The sequence below is a fragment of the Brachionichthys hirsutus genome, chromosome 15 (assembly GCF_040956055.1).
Source record: "Brachionichthys hirsutus isolate HB-005 chromosome 15, CSIRO-AGI_Bhir_v1, whole genome shotgun sequence".
Classification (NCBI taxonomy): Eukaryota; Metazoa; Chordata; class Actinopteri; order Lophiiformes; family Brachionichthyidae; genus Brachionichthys; species Brachionichthys hirsutus.
Genome location: NC_090911.1, coordinates 10,958,683 through 10,979,123, shown reverse-complemented (window position 1 = coordinate 10,979,123; position 20,441 = coordinate 10,958,683). Strand labels below are relative to the sequence as shown.

The following is a 20,441-nucleotide window of genomic DNA, read 5'->3' as shown; positions in this document are numbered from 1 at the left end:
CGCAGCTTAGCGTCACACGCACGCAGCGGGAATAAACGGGACCTGACTGAGCGCACCGGGAGAAGCGCCCCGGAGCGTTTCTCGGTGCGTGGCGTGGCGTGGCGTGGCGGCGGTGAGAGCCCCGCGTCGCGGCTGAAGGCATGAGAAGCTGCGGGCGAGCGGCGGTTCTGCGCGTCTGAGGGATCCGGTCTGCAGAGAAGCCCGTTTTGTGACAATGGATTACCTGCTGGCGTGCAGCCTCCTCGTCCCCGCGGTGCTGGCTGTGGAAGGTACGTCTTCTGTGTGTTTAACTCCACTCGCAGGATGTTTGGACGCGTTCAAATTCATAGACATGATCAGTAAACAACAACAAAAACCCCAGAGAATTACGCAATGAAGAGACACCGTGTGGTTTATTTGAATCTCGGTGGGTCCGTCCATCAGTCTTTACGCGGCTCCTGTGTGTGTGTTGGGGGGGGGGGGGGGGCGTTTAACGTTAGATCCTGCTCAGTGATTGTCATCCATCAGCTCTGCACCTTTACTCCATGCGGCGCGTCATTATCTGTGCGTTTTGGCGCGACAGCCCAGCGCGTCCACTGCGGCTGGAGGACTGTCCTGTTGCTATTGTCCCGGTTTTTGTTGTTGTCGCACCCACATGAGTGAGGATCAGGGGCGCACCCCCGGTAGAGGCAAACCAGCCCCCCCCCACCAATGAAAAGAAAATAAAAGACGAGTTTGGGAAAAGCCCCCCCCCCCCCTAATTATAATTACTGGGGAGTCCTATTGCCCCATTTTAAAAATCCTTTCTGAAATTTCAGCACACATTTGACAAAAATCTCCACATAAAACCACCGTCCAGCTCCAACCATGCACTGGATGCAAGATTCGGGACACTCCCTGCACCCCCCCCCCCCCCCCCCCCAAGAAAAAACAAGGCATGGCCCAAACAGGATTTCATTCATCTTCATGTGTTCTCTGGATTATAGAGCAGCCGACTGATGGCTGCCGTGGCAACGGGCCTAATTTACAGTGAGGAAACAAACAAACCTCTACAAGGTGGTGGCAGCACCAAACGTAGGACGTCCCCCCCCCCCCCTTAGGGGATGGAAGGACGCCCACCTGCACTGGAGCCCAGATGGGCGTCCTCGCTGCTGTTACTGTACATCGGGGACACACCCATCATCACTTGCCGTTGGCCTCAACCTCCAATCAGATGCTTAAACAGACTGTAAGCAGATCAATAGCCGCTAGCCGCTAACCCCCGGAGCTCCACAGGGACCTGTATGTGAAACACATGAGATGACAAGTGTGAATTAAAGGTCAATAGCTTAACAAGTATATGCTGCATCCCCTGAAGCTCCCCCCCCGGCACCGAGGGAGCTACTCAGCTACCCCCACCCTGCGTTCTCTTTTTTTGCCCCCCCCGTGTCCAATCTGCCTCTCCTGGACCGTGGCCAGCTCCAATCCCTCATCAATTCCAGTGTCAAGCAAGTAAATCAACGGTGGCAGCAGCCCTCCAAGTCCCAGTGGGCTCTCACGGCGTGATGATCAGCTACCCCCCCCAAACAGACCACACTAGCTGTTACTCACAGCTCGGGGGGTTAACTAATGTTTGTCCTCTGAGGATAAACATGAAGGGCAGATCAAGGGATGGGTTTCAATTAGGGCGGGGGCAGGGGGGGGGGGTCTTTTTGTGGATTTCAACAATTGGCTGCAGTGTGGAATTTGTTTGATTCCTATTGGCGAGTGTTTGCGCATGGATGATGCAAGGTGAAGTGTGCATTTATTTATTGATCAAAGCCACGGCGGTGACTTAAAAGCCCCCCCTGGGGGGGGGAGGCGTGACACCTTTATGTTGCGTTGCGTCTCATTATTTACAGGCGGCGTTTACTGTAACCGTTATTTTAAAAGGCTGTAAAATAGACGGACGACCACTCCGAAAGCGTTTTAGAGAATATTCTATGTGATTGTGTGAAGACAAAAAAAACTGTTTTGGACGCTTTCCACGTAAATCCAGAGCGATTTAATCAGTTAAATCATTAAAATAGGAAGAAGAAGAAAAAGCAAACCTCCAAGTCAAATGAAGATTTACTTAAAATGAACTCAGGGGAGGTTTTTTTGGGGGGGAGCCGGAACAACAGATTCTTTTTGCACCTATTTATAGCCGTGCGTTTGATCATCCAGCGATCGCTGGTGATGATGTTCGTATTTCATTTGTTTGCTCGTAGGCAGCGTGTCAGCGCCGCACGAGGCGAGGCCTCCGTTTCCTTGATGCATCCCAATCTCACAAAGTGAATAAAACATTAGCACGGTGCAGCCCCCCCCCCCCCCCCCCAAAGCGCACCGTGAACGCCGACTTCTGTGGCATTTTGGCTCCGGCAGGCAATCAGAACCCCCCCCCCCCCCAACCCATAAATGCCACGGGTGGAGGATGCCACTGCATCATTGTTTTCTTACCCCGGGGGGAGAAGGACTCCACCGCTGCTGCAGTTTTATGGAGGGGGGGGGGGGGGGGGTAGAGTGAGAGGGAGGGGGTTGGTGGTAAGTTCTGGGTTTGAGTTATGACCAGCGAGGCGATCTCAGAAGTGTTGTAAATGTGACAGGAAAGCAGAGAACCGTGGAACAAATGGGATCCTTTTCATTTCCAAGCACTTTGCAGAGCCGAGCGGGTTTTTTTTTTTCATGCTGAAATCGGGAGTCTTTTGGAGGAACACACGAGCCCGGTTTTCAGACGTAAGCTTGTCATGCCTCTTAAAAGATCTCCTTAAAAGATCTCCTCCTCCCGTCCAGCAGCCATAGGGCAAAGGTCAGGATTCGGAATATTACCCCCCCCCCCCCCCAACCCCCCAGACGGCTTTAGCAGGGGTGAAATCCATGTTTACACGCCGGCTTGGACTCGGCCCTTCACCAAAATTATCCGGTTGACCTGCCCGCCCTTAAGTGTGCATTTAGTGAGGAGGCGAAGCCTGCTTAAAGGAGCATCGGCTCACACACCTGCGTTTAACGGAGGCTGGGGGGGGGGCATCCCGGATCAGCGGCATGTCGTCCTGGAGAATTCACTCACCCGTGTGCCGCCGAGGGGCCCCCCCGAGTGTAGCCAAGCAAAGACGACAGCCGCTGATTCGGCTGATTAGTTCCTCCTCCCTGGCTTCAGCACGCTCATCAGGAAAACAAGCTTGTTCACAATTGTATATTTGGGCTCGACAACGAAAGTTATTAAACCACCGTCGCTCAAGTCCCGTCACGCAGGAGCGGAGCGGCGAGAGAAAAGCGTTGATGGTAGCAGGACTCGCTTTCTGTGTTTAAGTCGCGTTTGCATAAATATTACCCGTTAAATAAGGCATCGGAGGAAAAACGTGCTTCCCGCTGTCAACGCGAGGCGAAGGCCGACGCTCCTCTTCGGAATGTAGGAGCGGAGCATCTTTTAACGTGACGCAGGATTCCTGATGCAGGTTAGTCGGGCCCGTTTGGGTCCCACACGTGAAAACTACAAACACCTTACATGTTGCTGTGCGACTAATTGATCGTTACATAATCACATGAAGCCAAAAGTTGCTCGAGCGCTTCACAAGGAGCAAAAAAAAAAAAACGCCTGGAATTGTCGTGTAGTTTTACATTACGTCACGTAAAAGGTCAATGTTTCAGAAAATGTACTTCCCTTCAATTACTGGATGAGATTGATGCGGTTGTTAAATACGAACCCAGAGCTGTGAAGCTTCCGGCGTAGCTTAGCAGAGGCTGCTTGGTCTTTGCCCCCCCCCAAAAAAAACCAGATCCGCCTGCAGTCACCCGCCAACATCCTTATTTTTTTTTTTAAGACATTGGATTGATCAGAAATATTGATACCTGAAATATTTAGCAGATCTGGATCACAATCGATCCGGGACAATCGATTCCAGAAATGGAAGTCAAAGTCATCATCAGCTGATGGTTTACATGCCTCAGGAAGAACCCACTCCATTTCGGAGTGGATCCCGACCAAGACGTGGATCCTGGATCCGTAACACACTCGCTTTTGGGCGTTGGCGGGGGGGATGTCCGACCCGCCGAGACCCCTCGCCGTTACTTGGTTTACCTCAAGCACTCGCCGTCAGTTCTGACGAGGTCAACCGAGGTCAACCGGGTCACGACTTGCTTCCGGCCCGAGCAGGAAAGACTCGGTTTGGAGTGTTGCTGTTGTTCCGCCCGGAACACGCTATTTTGTTTGCCCCCCTCGCACCCCCCCCCACCCCCCCTTTAGCGCTGTTGTCAACGACTCGTGAGCAAATGGTGCACAGCAGGCGTCGTGTCATTGAGTCTCCACGAAGAAAGTGTAATTGTTTCAGTAATTATGTGCTAACAGCTAACGGAACAACGGGAGTCGGCGCCGCCACAGATGTCTAATGAGAACCCAGGGAGGGGGTTTGCCTCTTCTGGGGTCCACCAACAACGTTTTTGGGGGGCCATTTTTACTCTGCTGTTTGTTTCTCAGCCCTTCCTGCTGGAGAACGGGAGCCGGCGTCACCCGTTTTGACAAATCCGATCCATTTGGGGCCCCCTCAGAGACGTCCTGCCTCTCGGAGGACGCTTTGTTCTCCGTCCCACAGACGAATATTGAGTGGAGGGCGTTTACAAGAGCCAAGCGCAGGCGGAGAAACGCTTCAATTAGGCGGCTTCAGAGCTATGCTATGATTGTCAGCACTTTCCAAAAAGTGCACGTGGGTGCATAGATGCACGAGAGTCTCTGAGGGGGGTCTGGTGGGGGGGGGGGATGCTTTACCTACATTGTTCCCTCCTTAATGCAGCGCAACTATTTCGTTTCTCCTTCGGTTGCAGAAACCCTTATGGACAGTCGGTGGGCGACCACGGAGCTGGCGTGGACCACGTTCCCAGAGAGCGGGGTGAGTGTGTGCATGTGTGTGTGTGCATGTGTTCAGTTTGTTGTTTGCCCCCCCACCCCTCCCCTTCCTATTTCTGTTCTGTTCCACTCGCTTGTTAATAGAGCCCGGTCTCCCTCGGAACTGCACGCCTCCCACTGTTTTATATCTTTGTTTTTTTGCAGTGTGTGTTTTCTTACTCGGATACTAAAAAAAGCAAATGAGAAACACGCCGCGCGACACGATGATGGAAGGAATCAAGGATTCCCACGATGATGGAAGGAATCGAGGATTCCCAGTATTTAGGACGAGAACGTCGAAGGCTTGACGAAGTACTTTAAACAAAGCAAACGGGCGAAAGGGGGCTATTCGGTATGCGCTACTTCGCGTGACTCCTCAGGATGCAGAGCCTGAGGGTTTTCAGTAGATGCCCCACCCCCCCTTATAGGAATGGTGAGAAAATAAAACAACATGAATTTAACCCCAGGGCTAAAAGCCTGGAAGAGGCCCGCACCACCCCCCACCCCGCTCCCGGCCAGTGTAATTTGTCTTCGCTACATGTGCGCAAAAGTCACTCAATGGAAATGGTGGGTTGCCATGGAAACGATCTCCGGCAGCACTCCCTCCTCCCTTCCCCTCCCCTCCATCGCCCCACAAGGGCCGACTCTGAATGTCCTAGCATCCATGAAGTCGTATGTCAGGAGTGGCGAGGCAGCTCCTCTCCCGTCTGACGAGCCCGAGACGTTCAGGGACCAGCAATTATCATATTTGTCAGGTAGTGCATCAACGTGTTGCCGGTGATTTACGGCGCCTAACGCCGACTCTCTGGCTCATCGTTTGGGAATGAATTTTGCACGGCAGCTCAGAGACGTGAGATGAGTTATGCATTATTTTCTTCCCGTTTAAATAATCAATTTCCGGGGAAGCTCGTCTGTTATGGAAACGAAGGATTCGGACTGAGGCGGAATTAGTGGGGGGGGGTGAATCAAAAAAAGATTGACTTCTCACAAGGTTATTTCCTAATAGACTAAAATGTATTGACTAATGGAGGCATTTATCACCGGCTGTAATCTTTAGTTACCACAAACAAAGCACGGCGGCGACATCATATATTCCACTCAGGTAAAGATAACGTCGTGTTTTAGTCTCTTTTTCTGAAGATGCAAAACGACATCAAACAACCTGCTATGTGAATGATGGCGGAAGCGTGGATCTGATATAATTTATGCTGCATCACCTCAGGTGCTCGGTGAGCGATGCGCCGCAATCACGCCGACAGGATCGCATTTAGATGGGCGTTTTAATAAATAACGCGCCGTTTGCTTTATAGGTAGACTGGGGGGGCGGCAAGTTCCCATTTTCTCATCTCTCTCAGTGCCGATAACAAATCTGTGTTGTTAGAGACACCGGATCTCTGGGGGGGGGGGGGGGGGGGGGGGGGCTCCACTTGAATCCGACTGCAATGTAGAATTTGATGAATGGCCGACCGGCACAGATGTGGCGATATTAGCGATAAAAAAAAATCACACAGGAATGTGTTAAATGAGGATAATTCTGACTGGTCAGCTTTAGCATGCTGTGCTTTTAACAATACTCAATACTAATCAATGGCACACTGGATCATTCGGTTATGGGAAGAAACTATTCCTGTGTGAGAACCTTTTATTTCTTCTCATTTTGTTCTTGAAGTCCCGCCTGTGTCGTTGCTCTGCAGAGCTCGCGGTATTTAATTCCCACCTTCCCTGCTGTGAGCTTTTTTTTTTTTTGCTGTTGTCACAGCGTCTCCCTGTTGTATCCACAGTGGGAGGAGGTTAGCGGCTACGACGACTCCATGAGCCCCATCAGGACCTACCAGGTGTGCAACGTCCGACAGCCCAGCCAGAACAACTGGCTCCGGACGGACTTCATTCCTCGCCGTGGCGTGCTGCGCGTCTACGTGGAGCTCAAGTTCTCCGTCCGCGACTGCGCCAGCATCCCCAACATCCCCGGCTCCTGCAAGGAGACCTTCAATCTGTTCTACTACGAGTCAGACGGGGACACGGCGACGGACTCCAGCCCCCTGTGGAGGGAGAACCCCTACGCGAAGGTGGACACCATCGCCCCGGATGAGAGCTTCTCTCTGCTGGAGGCGGGACGGATCAACACCAAAGTGCGCAGCTTCGGCCCGCTGTCCAAGGCGGGTTTCTATCTGGCCTTCCAGGATTTGGGCGCCTGCATGTCGCTCATCTCGGTCAGGGTCTTCTTCAAGAAGTGCTCCACCACCATCGCCCACTTCGCTGTCTTCCCAGAGACGGCTACAGGGGCAGAGGCCACCTCCTTAGTGATTGCTCCCGGGGCCTGTGTGACAAATGCTATGGAGGTGTCCGTCCCTCTGAAGCTGTACTGCAACGGGGACGGCGAGTGGATGGTTCCCGTGGGCTCGTGCACTTGCGTCGCCGGCTTCGAGCCCTCCGCCGACAGCACCCAGTGCCAGGGTAGGTGTATTTAACAGACGTTTGGACTTTTATTTAACCAAACCTCCTTTATATGCTCAAGCGCAAGTCACCCAAAGTCTGCGCCCTCCTCTCTGCATTTATTGTGCGGCTCCTGAAAGGGGGGGGTGAAGGAGGGTGGAGGAGAGTATGAATTAATGAGGTGTTGCAGAGAGGAGCAGCATACAAATATTGTGCGAGCGAGGCGGGAGGGGAGGGAGGGAGGGGAAAGATAGCGGGGAGCCACCGAATGGAGAAACTGCACCATCGTGTAAAAGAAGAAAGGCCACCGGAGTTTGGAGGAGGGCGATATTAACGGGGAAAGAGAGATAAAGCGGGTTGAAAGGTGCGAATTGGCAGAGGAGGGATGGAAGCGGCAGCCAAAAAAAAAAAAAGGAAGAAGAAGAATGAACACAGAGGGAGGTTGCAGGAATTCAAAATGAGACAAGCGAAGCCTCTCCTCACCCGGGTATGAGAAATAGTGTCTAACGTGAGCTGGAGAGCTCATTCGTTGCCGTTTGGCGACTCAAGGTTAAAAATCGTGCAGCCAAAGTCTGCTCGCGATGAGGAAGTGTCAAATTAATCCGATGGAGCGCGTGGAGCCTAAAGGTCTCGGTGAATAATGGGGGGAGGAATAAAGTGTGTTTTCATCTTATTGACTGTGGATTTTTTTTTACTGCGCTTCTATAATGTGGGGGGCCATTACTGTGCTGACTTTTCCTTAACGGAGCCATTGCTGGGAATTAGGGAGAAACTGGAGTTCAAACCCAAAGACCACTTAGCCAAACTAGTTAATCTGCCTCTGCCCGACTGCCTGTTTTTTTTTTTTTTTTACGAGGCCTCATGCCGACGGGACAGATGTGTGCCAGAAACCCCTGATCTTTACGTCACTGGTTAGGAATGTGGCAAACAACAAAAAACGGGGCTCTGGAGGCGGATCTCCGGACCTCTTGCTGCTAATCCTCTTTATCTGAAGCCATCTTTAGTCCGGGTTTACGCCGCTTTGTCCTTATCAGGCAACCTTCGGTGTGACACTTTGGAATTCTAACTAATCTCTCGGACACATCGTCTAAGACGGTCGCACTTTGTGCATTTCTTTTTTGTGGTAGCTCTAATCTGCATCTCCTCTGGTGTCCCTTCATTTGAATTGATTTATTCTCTTATTACCGAGAGGCCTTTCGCATGCACGTGCAGGCCTTGTTTGCGTTCGGTGGTGCGGTTTGGAGATCGGGACGCTGATTGATGGCTTGTGGGTGCATCCCTTCTCCATCCGTCTTTGTCCAACAACAGCAAATCTCCTGTCAGCGGCCCATCTTCATCTTCATCCTCCTTGTCCTCCTCTTCAACATGAAGCTAAGCTGTCATCCCGACCCTCTCTCTTTTGGGTAGATGAATGTCACGTGGCGGCGAGCGACGGCGCGATTCACCGTTTCCTCCGTAACTATCGAGTCTTCCCAGATACTTGACAGGCGCCGCTTTTTGTTCTGACAGATGTGACATCCGCGCGTCTTTTAGATAAGTGACAGTGTTTTTTGTTGTTGTTTTTGTTCTTATTGTCTCTGTATTTTCTCTCCTGCTCATCAAGCTTGCATCCCCGGGACCTTCAAATCCAAGTACGGGGAGGGATACTGTTCTCCCTGCCCGTCCAACAGTCGCACCAGTGCACGAGGAGCCAGTATTTGCCCCTGCCAGATTGGTTTCTACCGCGCCGACATTGACCCCCCTGACTCTGTCTGCACCAGTAAGTCGTCCTCCATCGCGCCGACTTCATTTGGCGCCGGCGACGTAGCAGTCGTTGGTTATTAGTGTCGAGTTCAATCCGTTTAAAGTGGAGATGAAAGGAATCATTTCACTATGAATGGGGTTTGCTTTGACTTTTGCACCTTTGGTCACGACTGCATCGAAGTGAATAAACTGTGCTTGCACCTGCAGCTCCTCTCAACTTAGCTTAGCATAAATCAGGGATCGGTGGAGGCCAAAAATCGAGATGAAAGAGAGACGATGTTCATGCTACACGAGTGCTAATGCTGCTTTCTGGCTGCTGGAATGGGAAGTGAACTTTGCTCACAAACGTCAGACATCTTTTTTTTTGCTATCAGTCCTGAGTTTGTGAGTTTAAATAGTTTGCTAGCATTGCAAACACGCAGCTATGTGGGCTTCCGGAGGCACGTCAAGGCGTCGCTTTGTGAAGAATGAATTCAAACACGTGTTTTCCCTGCGGTGTGGCGGCTGTTAGCTTTCCGGTTTTGCCCTTCCCAGAGAGGCCTCCGCGTGGAGATCGACATGCGCGGTCTTGAAAAAAAAATCAGTCCCCGGGGGCCTCTTGCCATGCTCGGTGACACGCAGGGCCCTGCAACTGTCTTCCCGAGATCCTTGTCACAGGAACATTGTGGCCATTGACCAGGCGGGCTGGGAAACACAAGCACCACCTCTGACTAAACACGAAAACACACACACACACACACACACACACACACACTAGCCTGGCGGCTTCGTCCCTGCGGTCTGTCGGAGTTCGTCCCGGGCAGCCTTGCGCCTCGTGTTTTGAAGTGGATCGTGGCACCAGAGCGGCTCGGGCCAGTCAGCGGCCGGCAGCTTGGACTCAGCATGCGTTGCAGACGTGAGCCCAATTAGACGGGCCTCCGCTCTGAACCACGTCTGCCTAATTGGAAGGGACAGTGCGAGGGACACTCGGCTCGGGGCGGGCAGGCGGTTTCTGGCTGAGGAGAGCTGTCTTCCTCCCTCGCTCTTCCTCTCTTCTCTCTCTGATAGGTTTGGACCCTGCTGCTGGAAGCTTATAGGGAGTGCCCGTCTCTTTCCTGGTGGTAATTGGATGAAAAGCATTGCCCCCCCCCCCCACCCCCACCCCCCCTCTGTGGTTATCATACTTATCCAGGTTGCAAATGCTCTTCGGTCAAAACGAAGCACGTACTTATTGAAACACGGAGGCGTCGGGTTATACCGATACCAGAACACGTTTCCATCAGGAGTGGATTAGCCAAGTCCGCGGCGCTGAGAGAACAATGGATGCTGGGTCGGATTGTGCTTTTCATAAAAGAACATTACTTCCATATATATAATAATTCTCTGTTTGTGCACATATTTATCCCATTTCTCTGAATATGTTATATTTCTATGCACCAACATTTTCCTGCAGCCTCAGGCTTTGAGGCAACCTAACAAGAAATAACACACAACATTGTGTAATATTAATGTTTTGCTTTATTACAGGCGTATTAAAATATCTCGCACACCACTCGATGACGATAATGTAACAAATCCCCTGCATCCCACCCACGCCCACGTCTGCTCGTCTTTGCAGCGATCCCATCGGCGCCTCGCAACGTCATATCCAGCGTGAACGAGACCTCGCTGTCCCTGGAGTGGGAGGAGCCCGAGGACACCGGCGGAAGGAGCGACCTCGTCTACAACGTGGTGTGCAAGAAATGCCTGCGCGACCGCAGCCCCTGCACGCGCTGCGACGACAACGTGGACATCGCCCCTCGCCGGCTGGGGCTCCGGCAGCGGAAGGTGGTGGTGAGGAACCTGCAGGCTCACACCCGGTACGGCTTCGAGGTGCAGGCGGTCAACGGGGTCTCCGGGAAAAACCCCACCTCGCCCAGATACTCCACAGTCAACATCACCACCAACCAAGCTGGTGAGTAGAAGAGGATCCATCAACGGCGTCCGATGCGTCCGCGCGGCGAGCTGATTCAAATCAATAGCACTTAACATCACAATGAAACCGTCTGGTTCCGACGGTGTCGACGACCATCCGAAGGAGCTCCAGAATCCAAAGCGACATGTAAAATATCGCTGAGAGGCTCAACGGGCGCGGCGGAGGAGAAACAGGGCAGATTGAATATCAGCTCGCCATCGTCAGCGATCGGCCCGCCAGGCGAGCGCCGGCGTCTGACGCTACATCGCCGGCAATGTCACCTTTCGGCATCTCCGCTGAATATCCGCCGCGTCATCATTAACCAAACCGCTCAGCACCCCTTCCAGAGACGATAATTACTCTCTCGATTGCCCCGCACTTAATCCGCCTTAGTGCAGTTTATGGACCCGAGACAATGGCTGTCAACCGAGTCACTTTTAGGCCTCACAAATCAATAAAAATGCAGAACAGTCAAGGTGAAACATTGAATGTACCGTTCCGGCTGATGTATTTTGAATAATAATCATCTTCCTCTGATGGCTCGTAACATCAAACGGGGGGGGGGGGGGGGGGGGGAACTCGTGCTGTTATTTCAGCGCCACACAAACCCAGCTTGATTTCTTTCTTTACGCCAGCGCCCTCGGCAGTGCCCACCGTCCACCTGATGCGCTCGACCTCAGACACCCTCAGCCTGTCATGGCTGCCGCCCGAAAAGCCCAACGGGGTCATCCTGGACTACGAGATTAAATACCACGAGAGGGTGAGCGCTGACTCTCTCCCGTCTGGAACGAGAGCGAGAAACGCTAAGAACCTCTCGTTCTTTATTTAAGGGCCAGGCCATGTCTCACACCGTGACGTCCCAGCACAGCTCTGCAAAGGTGGAGGGTTTGAGGGCCGCCACGCCCTACATGGTGCAGGTCAGAGCGCGCACGGTGGCGGGATACGGGCGCTATAGCAACCCCATGGACTTCAGCACCAATCTCCACAGTACGTTCCGCTTCAGAGATGGTTACCGCTGCTGCTGCCCCCCCCCCCCCCCCGAGTCTCCTCAGTCGTTTGTTTGTGTTTACTGTCGCCCAGGTGACCCTCAGAAGTCGGTGCAGGACCAGCTGCCGCTCATCATCGGCTCGGCCTCCGCGGGTCTGGTGGTCATCGTCGCTCTGGTGGTCATCGCCGTGGTCTGCCTCAAGTAAGCGCGAGCAGCCTTGCTCTGGCTGGAGCACGAAGGCGTGACTTCGGCGGTTCATCCGGCGGCGGGTTCATCGGCTGCACCTGGAAGCGGTCGGGCCCGGATCACGCCAACGCCACTTTGTTTCTGCTTGTTTACAGGAAGCAGCGCAGCGGCTCGGAGCTGGAATACACGGAGAAGCTGCAGCAATACAGTGAGTCCGGCCGGGAAGGCGCCCCATTCCTTACAGTTATCCCGACGGATTCGATCAATTGTCCCAGGCAGGATCCCGTTATGCCGGTCACACGGGAGAATTTCCGATGATGTCCAGTTGCTGCTTCGCTTTTTATACGTAATCATTCCGATTCCGATTACGTATATTTATTTCTTTTCCACGATGATCCAAACTCTCGACTTTCGGTGCAGCTCCCAGATAAACGGCCGAGTTAACCTTCGTGTGGTTTTGTTTGAAAAACGACTTCATTCACTCGCCGAGTCGTGATGTCGCAGCGTTCTTGCTGACTGGGACTTTCTTTCCCCCTCAGTTTCTCCAGGGGTGAAAGTTTACATCGATCCCTTCACCTACGAGGATCCCAACGACGCCATCCACGAGTTTGCCAAAGAGATAGACATCTCCTGCGTGAAAATAGAAGAAGTCATCGGCGCAGGTAAACGGCGCCACTGCTTAAAGAGGAACGAGAATAATGTGTGTGTGTTTAAGGGGGGGGGGGGGATAATATCAGTCCACAACGTCTTTCTTTAAGAAACTCCTCTGGGACGAGGTTTTGGGGCGAGCACGGCGGAGACGATGGAAGAGAACGGTGTCTCTGTCGCTCCTTCTCTGTCTCGTCTGATGCGTCATCACTTTACCTCGAATGACAGTCTGCTGCTGCTCCTGTCTTTTCTTTTTCTTTTTCTTTCTTTCCTTTCTGGTTCTCTCCCTTCTTGACACTCGGATCCAGGCACCAAACGCAAACCCCCAAACTTCCTCGCCCGTCCTCCGTCTCCTCTCACCGCTCCCAGGTTGCACTCTCGATTGATCCGGGCCACTCCCTCTCTCCCCAACATCTTTGACCCTTGACCCCCCCCCCCTCACCGCCCGATCCTCCCTCCCACGGTTTGAGCCAACCCCCCCCTCCCGCTCTTTCATATGCGCTCCTTCACTCCCAAATCCGAGCAGCAACGCTCCCTCACCCGATGACGTCCTCATTCCTTTCACCTCTCCTCTTCCCTCTCCTCCATCACCACCTCCCCCCCACCCCCACCCACCACCACCACCTTTTGCTCCCAACCCAGGTGAATTCGGAGAGGTGTGCCGCGGCCGCCTCAAGCAGGCCGGCCGCAGGGAGATGGTCGTGGCGATCAAGACCCTGAAAGCCGGCTACACCGAACGACAGAGGCGGGACTTCCTCGGGGAGGCCTCGATCATGGGCCAGTTCGACCACCCCAACGTGATCCGGCTGGAGGGCGTCCTAACACGCAGCTGCCCCGTCCTTATCATCACAGAGTTCATGGAGAACGGAGCGCTGGACTCCTTCCTCAGGGTAAGCGCGCCCGGGAAGTGCACGCCGCCACCTCTGAAAGGGAAGATTGCTTTTCTGTTTGTATCAAAGCCGAGAGGAACACACACACACACACACAGACAGTCGTTCACGACACCTCCGGGTTATCGAAATGTTTTACTCGCTGCGAAACGCCCCGAGGCGCTCGCTTGCTGAGTGATAGAGATTAAATGTGCAATATAACGCCTGGAGACAAGCGGGGCGTCTCGGCTTGACGTGGCTGACTGATGCTGACAGGATTCCCAATCCTCAAGCTCCAGGTGGGAAACTGTCACGCGGCAGACCTTTGGAAAGGTTCCTTTGTGCGGCCTACGGAATACATTACCGATCAGAGTTCCCGATTCAGACCGTCACCGCCCACGCAAACCGCCGAACAAAGCCAGGATGAGAAAAACGAGGTGTCACAAAGTGGATTTACAGCCGCGTGGGGGCCATTTACATACAGTAAATGGCGTTTTTTTTTTTTTGCATGGAGTCTAGTCTTCAGCTGCAGTGCTGCTGGGCGAGGTTACTTAATGCCCCCCCCCCCGGGGTGAATCGATGCTGCGTTCTCGCTCTGAAAGGCAGTTCATCCCTCAGAAACATCCGACTGGCTTTTTATCGATGACGCTGATGCGCGGCGACACCGGACGGATTGGTTGATGCTGTTCGTTTAACGACATTTAAAAAACGTCTGTTAGGACACCGAGAAGCAAAATCTAGAGCAGAACAGGAGTAAAGGATTTGAAGTGTTTTGCAGGAGTCGGTTTAGTTAAAAGTTTTATACAAGATTTTTCACATAATTTGCTTAAATAATCAATAATAAATATGATCTCCAAATTTTATTTGTTTGAGGCCAAGTGGGCGGTAGTTTTTTTTACTAGTTACTGCTTTTTAAATAATCAATAATAATTATTATTTCAATAATCAATTAATGTCATTTATCAGAATGAATGACTAATAGGGTTATTTATTTCTTCTTAAAGTGCGAGAATTGGTTTTTGTTTGGGTTTAAAATTATTATCAAGTTAAAAATCCTCTCTTTATTGGATAATGGAAAACAAATCTGATGAATAAACTAGAACAAAGTGGAAAGGAACATTTCCGAGCGAGCAATTTAATAAAGATCAATCTGGCCTTTATTTTCTTCAATAAATATTGAAGAATTTGCCCAGGGTGGCGTCTTCAAATTACTTCCTTTGTCCGACCGGCGGTCTTATCGTCATTGATGATTAATCAGTTATTAGCTGCAGACTAATAACTCACTAAACCCACCCACTCCCACTGGTGTCACGGTCACTGTGACTCCGACCAGAACGCAGAAATCTAAAGAGTTAACTCACGCACACAAACTGTCCATATGTGCCTCGGTGTGTGTCACTGGGTTTTACCACACACACACACACACACACGCGCGCACATGCACGAACATATGCACATGTAGAAAACAAAAATAGCATCCAGAAATACCTCACAGGAACGATGCAGGCCTGCTATGAATCATGGCTGTTTACACATCCATCCACTCTGACTTGTCTCCCTGTCGGACGCCAGCGGAGTGTGCAAACTACAAAGCAGAAATGTTTACGGCTCTGCCGTGTCTCGCCTTGTGTTCGTTGCTTTCTCCTTGCGGAGTCAAAGCAAGGACTGATTATGTCAAACTTCTGTCAAATATTTAGGTCGTGGAGGAACGTCTCAGAGCGCAGACGCCGCTCCAGCCGGCATCGCAACATGAAACGCTTCTCGAGCGTGCCGAGGTCGGCGCGCTGATCTCCAGTTTATCCCGCAGCGTCACGCTTTGCAAACATGGAGGATTGTAAAATTAAACCCTGAAAGCCCTAATCTCGGATTTTGTTTCGTGCATCTCAGATGTTAGCATAACGGGCAAAATTGTTGCACAACAAGACTTTAAAACGGGCTAAATCCGCTTTGAGCAACGTGCCCTTCTGGTTCACTCGCCTCGCCCATTTTCTTTTAATGTTCGCAAGTGAAGAATGCTAACAAAGCATCGTGCTAAACAAGCGTGCGCTGCCTTTACCTGCGCCAGTTGAAAGCCCCGCAGTCGTCTTGACTTGATTCCGGCTTTGCAGCTTCCCCATTTTTGCGTAAAGCCGTAAAGCTTTTAGTGCGACAGCAAAGGGTCTAATTAATCAGCTAATTGGACAGCGTGCGTGAAAAGGTCGGCTGTCGCCATTAGCGTCATGACAGATGTCATGTTTATGTATCCCAGGTGACTGATTGGCTCTCTCCTGTCATCCGTTTCTCCATTTCTACGCGACCTTTTTTTAAAAATCTCGCTCATTCTTCACTCCTTTGCTTTCCTCCTTGTCTAATTAACCATCTCGTCCTTCCCCCCCCTCGCTCCGTCTCTCGCAGCTGAACGATGGGCGCTTCACGATGACCCAGCTGGTCGGGATGCTGCGCGGCATCGCCGCGGGGATGAAGTACCTGTCCGACATGAACTACGTCCACCGGGACCTCGCCGCCAGGAACATCCTGGTCAACAGCAACCTGGTCTGCAAGGTGTCTGACTTCGGTCTGTCGCGCTTCCTGGACGACACCTCGGCTGACCCCACTTACACCAGCTCCCTGGTCAGTGTGTGTGTGTGTGTGTGTGGGGGGGGGGGGGGTGTAACCCCCTGCTTACACGTTTAATGGAGCGCGTTAATTCCGTCCTCTTCATGCATGCGTGTTCACGCGTGTCAATATTTGCGTTAGCTCGTGAGGCTGGCTGGGAAATTAGCATTTTCTCCTCGCATGTGTGTTTTGTAAGAGCGCTGCAGCGTCTCCCAGGGTGATAACACCAACCTCCTGTCTGTGTGTGTGTGTGTGTGTGTGTGTGTCTCCGTGAGCAGGGAGGGAAGATTCCCATCCGGTGGACGGCACCAGAAGCCATCGCCTTCAGGAAATTTACTTCAGCCAGCGATGTGTGGAGTTACGGCATCGTCATGTGGGAGGTGGTGTCCTACGGGGAGAGGCCGTACTGGGACATGAGCAACCAGGACGTGAGTGATTTCAGTTCACGGCCGGTTTCTCTGAGCCGTTGGGGGGCTTTGATTTCCAGCGTCACGTGTTGGACCCGTCCCGGCTCTGTTTGGATGTCTTTATCTCTTCGTTGCAGATCCTGGTGCGACTGTGTTCTAGTTTTTTTAGCCCTAGCCTGTCCACCCTCTCTAAATCCATACCGCAAAGTCTCCCTCCTCAAATACGCACACAAGGGCATACTCGGGGGGGGGGAGGTGTTTTTTTTTATTTTGGTTACCTGCACATCTACAGCATTTAAGAAATAGAAAGAAATCTTTTGGTTCCTCTTCCCTGAACAAAGTACTGAAGCAGCGCCTCCACTTTATTCTCCCAGGAATAACTCGTCGGAATTGCGCTTCAGAAACGCGTTTGGGGAAAAAAGGCGGCTTGAACAATGCAAGAAATTTATGTAGAACTTTCATAACAAAAGCCACATGCAGTAATGAAAGCATCAAAGTCGGAGGCCCCCCCTATTCTTCCCGATGGCCTTTGTGCCACAGTCGTCGCTCAATAAGCAACAGAGTCAACAAACGCGGGATATAAACAGAGGTGAAAATCAAAGGACTCGCAGCAGGGGACGCGGACCGCTGCAGAGAGGTTTTATTGTTCCCAAATGGCTTCTTCTTCTTTGTTGTTGTTGTGATGAAACCAACAAACGCGGTTCCTCGTCAAAATCAAATCAATGAGCGGACAGGTTCATCCTCCACTTATTGTCTTTCGTGTTGATCGCGTCAGTTAAGAAGTGTGAATGTTTAAAGTTCTGGAGAACATTCTCGAATGCAAAATTAAGATTTGATATGAATATATTAAATTAAGATGAACTATTAAGATGAACTGTCCGTATGAGAGATCCCTGGAACGTGGACACGCCGTTTTAAACGGACGAACGCTGTAAGCATTAGCAAAATGCTAAACTTAATGTGGCTCAAATCACATGTAAAATAATCACTTCCTGTCCGCTAGGTGATGACGGCGGTGGAGCAGGACTATCGCCTGCCCCCTCCCATGGACTGCCCCATGGTGCTGCACCAACTGATGCTCGAGTGCTGGATGAAGGAGAGGAACCTGAGGCCCAAGTTCTGTCGCATCGTCAGCACCCTGGACAAACTGCTCCGCAACGCCGCCAGCCTCAAGGTGGTGACCAGCAACTATTCGGGGTGAGTCCGCCTGCAAGGTGCAAAAGATCTGAACGCGCCCCTCACCCAAACAAAAACCACGGCTGGGTGACATAGCAGCACAACCGGGGTTCAGGCTCGGGTCGGGTTCGCTTTGTTTTTTACGCTTTCCGGTTGATACGGGAGGATTTCCCTTTGAGCCGAAGGGTCTGACTTGTTCCGCTTCTTCCGCGGCACTTTCTGCGGAAGCGCAGAGGTTGACTTATTCATCGGTAGCCAATCCAGATGTTGACAAGTTGTTTTTCAACTTTGTTTTGAGCGCGGGCGTCTCCAGCCTTTTCTCACTTGATTGTGTTTGTTCTGAATTTTGTTAGCTTGGCATCCAGTCAACAAGCGTGATTAGGGCTGCTTTTAGATGCCAGATCCTCGGCTCGGTCGTGATGTATAATGAATCAAGTGCACATCCTCAACTCCGTGGCCCCCCGACTCGGCAACAGTTTCCTTTTTTTTTTTTTATCCGACAGGCATAAAAAGGAAAAATTCATGCATGCAGTATCTAGGTCTGGGGCCAGCTCCTTGGCGCACAGTTTCACTCTAACACCGATCCCCAAGTGCAATTCCGATGCCAGCATTTGGGCTCAGTGAAGCTAATTGTGTGTGTAAATGTAATGGCTGACCTCGCTTTAATCCCCCCCCCCACCACCACCACCACCACCAGCACCACTTCAATACTTGGCTGGATGCTGGAATCTAGGTGATAGGACCGACAGCAGCCAGAGCTGCTGAGGTGGAAAAGCAGGAGGTGGTGAAGTGTGAGTAATAAGAGAGATTGAAGAGAAGCTAAAAGAGAGGAATGTGTTTAATTAGGTTGCTAATGAGCTTTTTAATGCATCAGGGGAGGGTGGCGCCCAATGCCGCGATGGGCGAATGGGATGACGGTGCGTCATGTGCTCGTGCGCTTGTTGCGATCCGTGTCACTGTCGCACGGTTGACATGCCAATGATTAATTTACGGCCTCGTCTGCATGCAGCGGCGGGGCGAGAGAGAGAGAGAAAGGATCGTGTTGTCGGTGCACGATTTAGAGCGCGTCTCTTCGTGTTGGCGTGCTGCGTCTGAGGCGGTTAACGCGGCTCCGCTCACCTGCCATTGGCTGCGTCCGTGATGTTGGGTAGCAGATAGCAGAGGAAATGAGCTGCAGCGCTATCCGCGGAGAATCTCCAGCACACGAGGAGGGCCTTAAAAAAAAGCGAAGGAGGAAGCGAGGACGCCGAGGGCGCGCCGTCATTTTCCCCGAGATAGCGGAGAAACGTGTTGAACTTTTATTAAAACTGGAAATGTGATGAAAAGATTTGGCTTTTCCGCGCGAGGCAGATTTCAGCGTCGTCTCACCACTCTTTTGTTCTGTTGTTGTTGTTGTTGTTGTTTACGACACAAGGTCGCAGGAGGCTGCAGAATTTGGTTGCGGCGACGCCAGGATCGATTAGACCTTCATCGGAAGCACTTAGCGGAGAAACGCGGAGGCTGTATCGTCTTTTTGAAGCGGCCGTGAACCGCCCTCCCCCCAGCTGACCTGTGTGGCTCTGTGTTGGCAGGGACCTGCTGCGGCTCGGAGGGACGCTCCCGGGACACAACAGGAAGAGCCCGGACACTAGTCAGGAAATCATTCGGCAACAGCTGAGCCAAACCCTCCCCATCAGAGTGTGAGCTGCTGCAAACCGGAAGGAGGCAGAACAAACTACCTAGAAACGCTGAGGCGACGAGCCTGCTGTAAAATAACGAGAAGAAAACAAAAAGAAAGAAGCGCCATGGCGACGGAAAAAGAAAGAGGACCGTGACGGCGATGACTTTCTGCCCGGAGATTTAATGTCCATTTAAAGAGACCTTTGCGTTGAAAGTGTGTGTGTGTGTGTGTGTGTGTGTGTGTTCATTTCTTGACACTTGTGGATTTGTGACTGTTGACATGAAGCCGAACCTCCTACTGCCCCTCTCAGGTTGTGTTTGCATGTCTGCATGTGTTTTCTACTGGTTGGGAATCAGTCTTTCCTCCGTCCGTGCCCCCCCACCCCACCCCCTCAGACCCGGGGGGGGCCGGAGAGCTCACTCTAGAATGTCTAGATGCAACAGTGCCAAGATGAAGCAAGCGTTACGAACGAACGCTTAAATCTGTAGAACTTCCTTTTCCTCTTTTTCTTTTACGCTAACCATCGTATTTACTTAGCGTTTTTTTTTTTTTAACCATTCCCGTGTCCTCCCTCTCTTAAATCCCGTCTTCCACACGCACTGGGAGATTATTCATGTTGCAAAGTGTACAAAGCATCCGAGTCTTCACACCCGTCTTCCTGTCCGAAGGAGAGATTTAAACTGACACTGTGCGGGACACGTCGCGTTGCATGCCAAAGTGGAAACTTCCTACAACTTAGGTTCCATATTAGCCGTTGCTTTGGTGGCATTTCGCTGTGTGGACTTCTAACGTCCCAAGTTTTTTCCTGAAACTTATTTGATTCATATACGCATCGTTTTGAATGCTAAGTTATTATTGATTATTGCAAAGAGCTGTTTTTAGTGTTTTACAATTACCCCGGCTTACCTTTTTTTTTATTATTTTTTTACGACGCTTGACTTTTCACTC

The 20,441-nt window shown here is 51.6% G+C and overlaps 1 protein-coding gene across 1 annotated transcript; it reads left to right on the top strand.

Moving 5' to 3' along the window:
* Positions 1 to 214: 214 nt before the first annotated feature.
* ephb3a (eph receptor B3a) lies at positions 215 to 19,516 on the top strand. Its single transcript, XM_068748501.1, has 15 exons — positions 215 to 269; positions 4,795 to 4,859; positions 6,637 to 7,309; positions 8,892 to 9,047; positions 10,629 to 10,964; positions 11,600 to 11,724; positions 11,795 to 11,951; positions 12,045 to 12,153; positions 12,294 to 12,346; positions 12,678 to 12,800; positions 13,429 to 13,676; positions 16,050 to 16,265; positions 16,529 to 16,678; positions 17,661 to 17,854; positions 19,405 to 19,516. Exons 1-15 carry the CDS (start codon positions 215 to 217, stop codon positions 19,514 to 19,516), a joined length of 2,772 nt encoding a protein of 923 aa, XP_068604602.1.
* The last annotated feature ends 925 nt before the right edge of the window (positions 19,517 to 20,441 follow it).

Bases quoted from the DNA above. Each gene is read 5' to 3' on its own strand.
- ephb3a (XM_068748501.1), top strand. From the start codon at position 215: ATGGATTACCTGCTGGCGTGCAGCCTCCTCGTCCCCGCGGTGCTGGCT. The intron at 11,952-12,044 runs GTACGTTCCGCT...ACTGTCGCCCAG, and splicing joins CTTCAGCACCAATCTCCACA to GTGACCCTCAGAAGTCGGTG. The intron at 13,677-16,049 runs GTAAGCGCGCCC...CGTCTCTCGCAG, and splicing joins CGCTGGACTCCTTCCTCAGG to CTGAACGATGGGCGCTTCAC.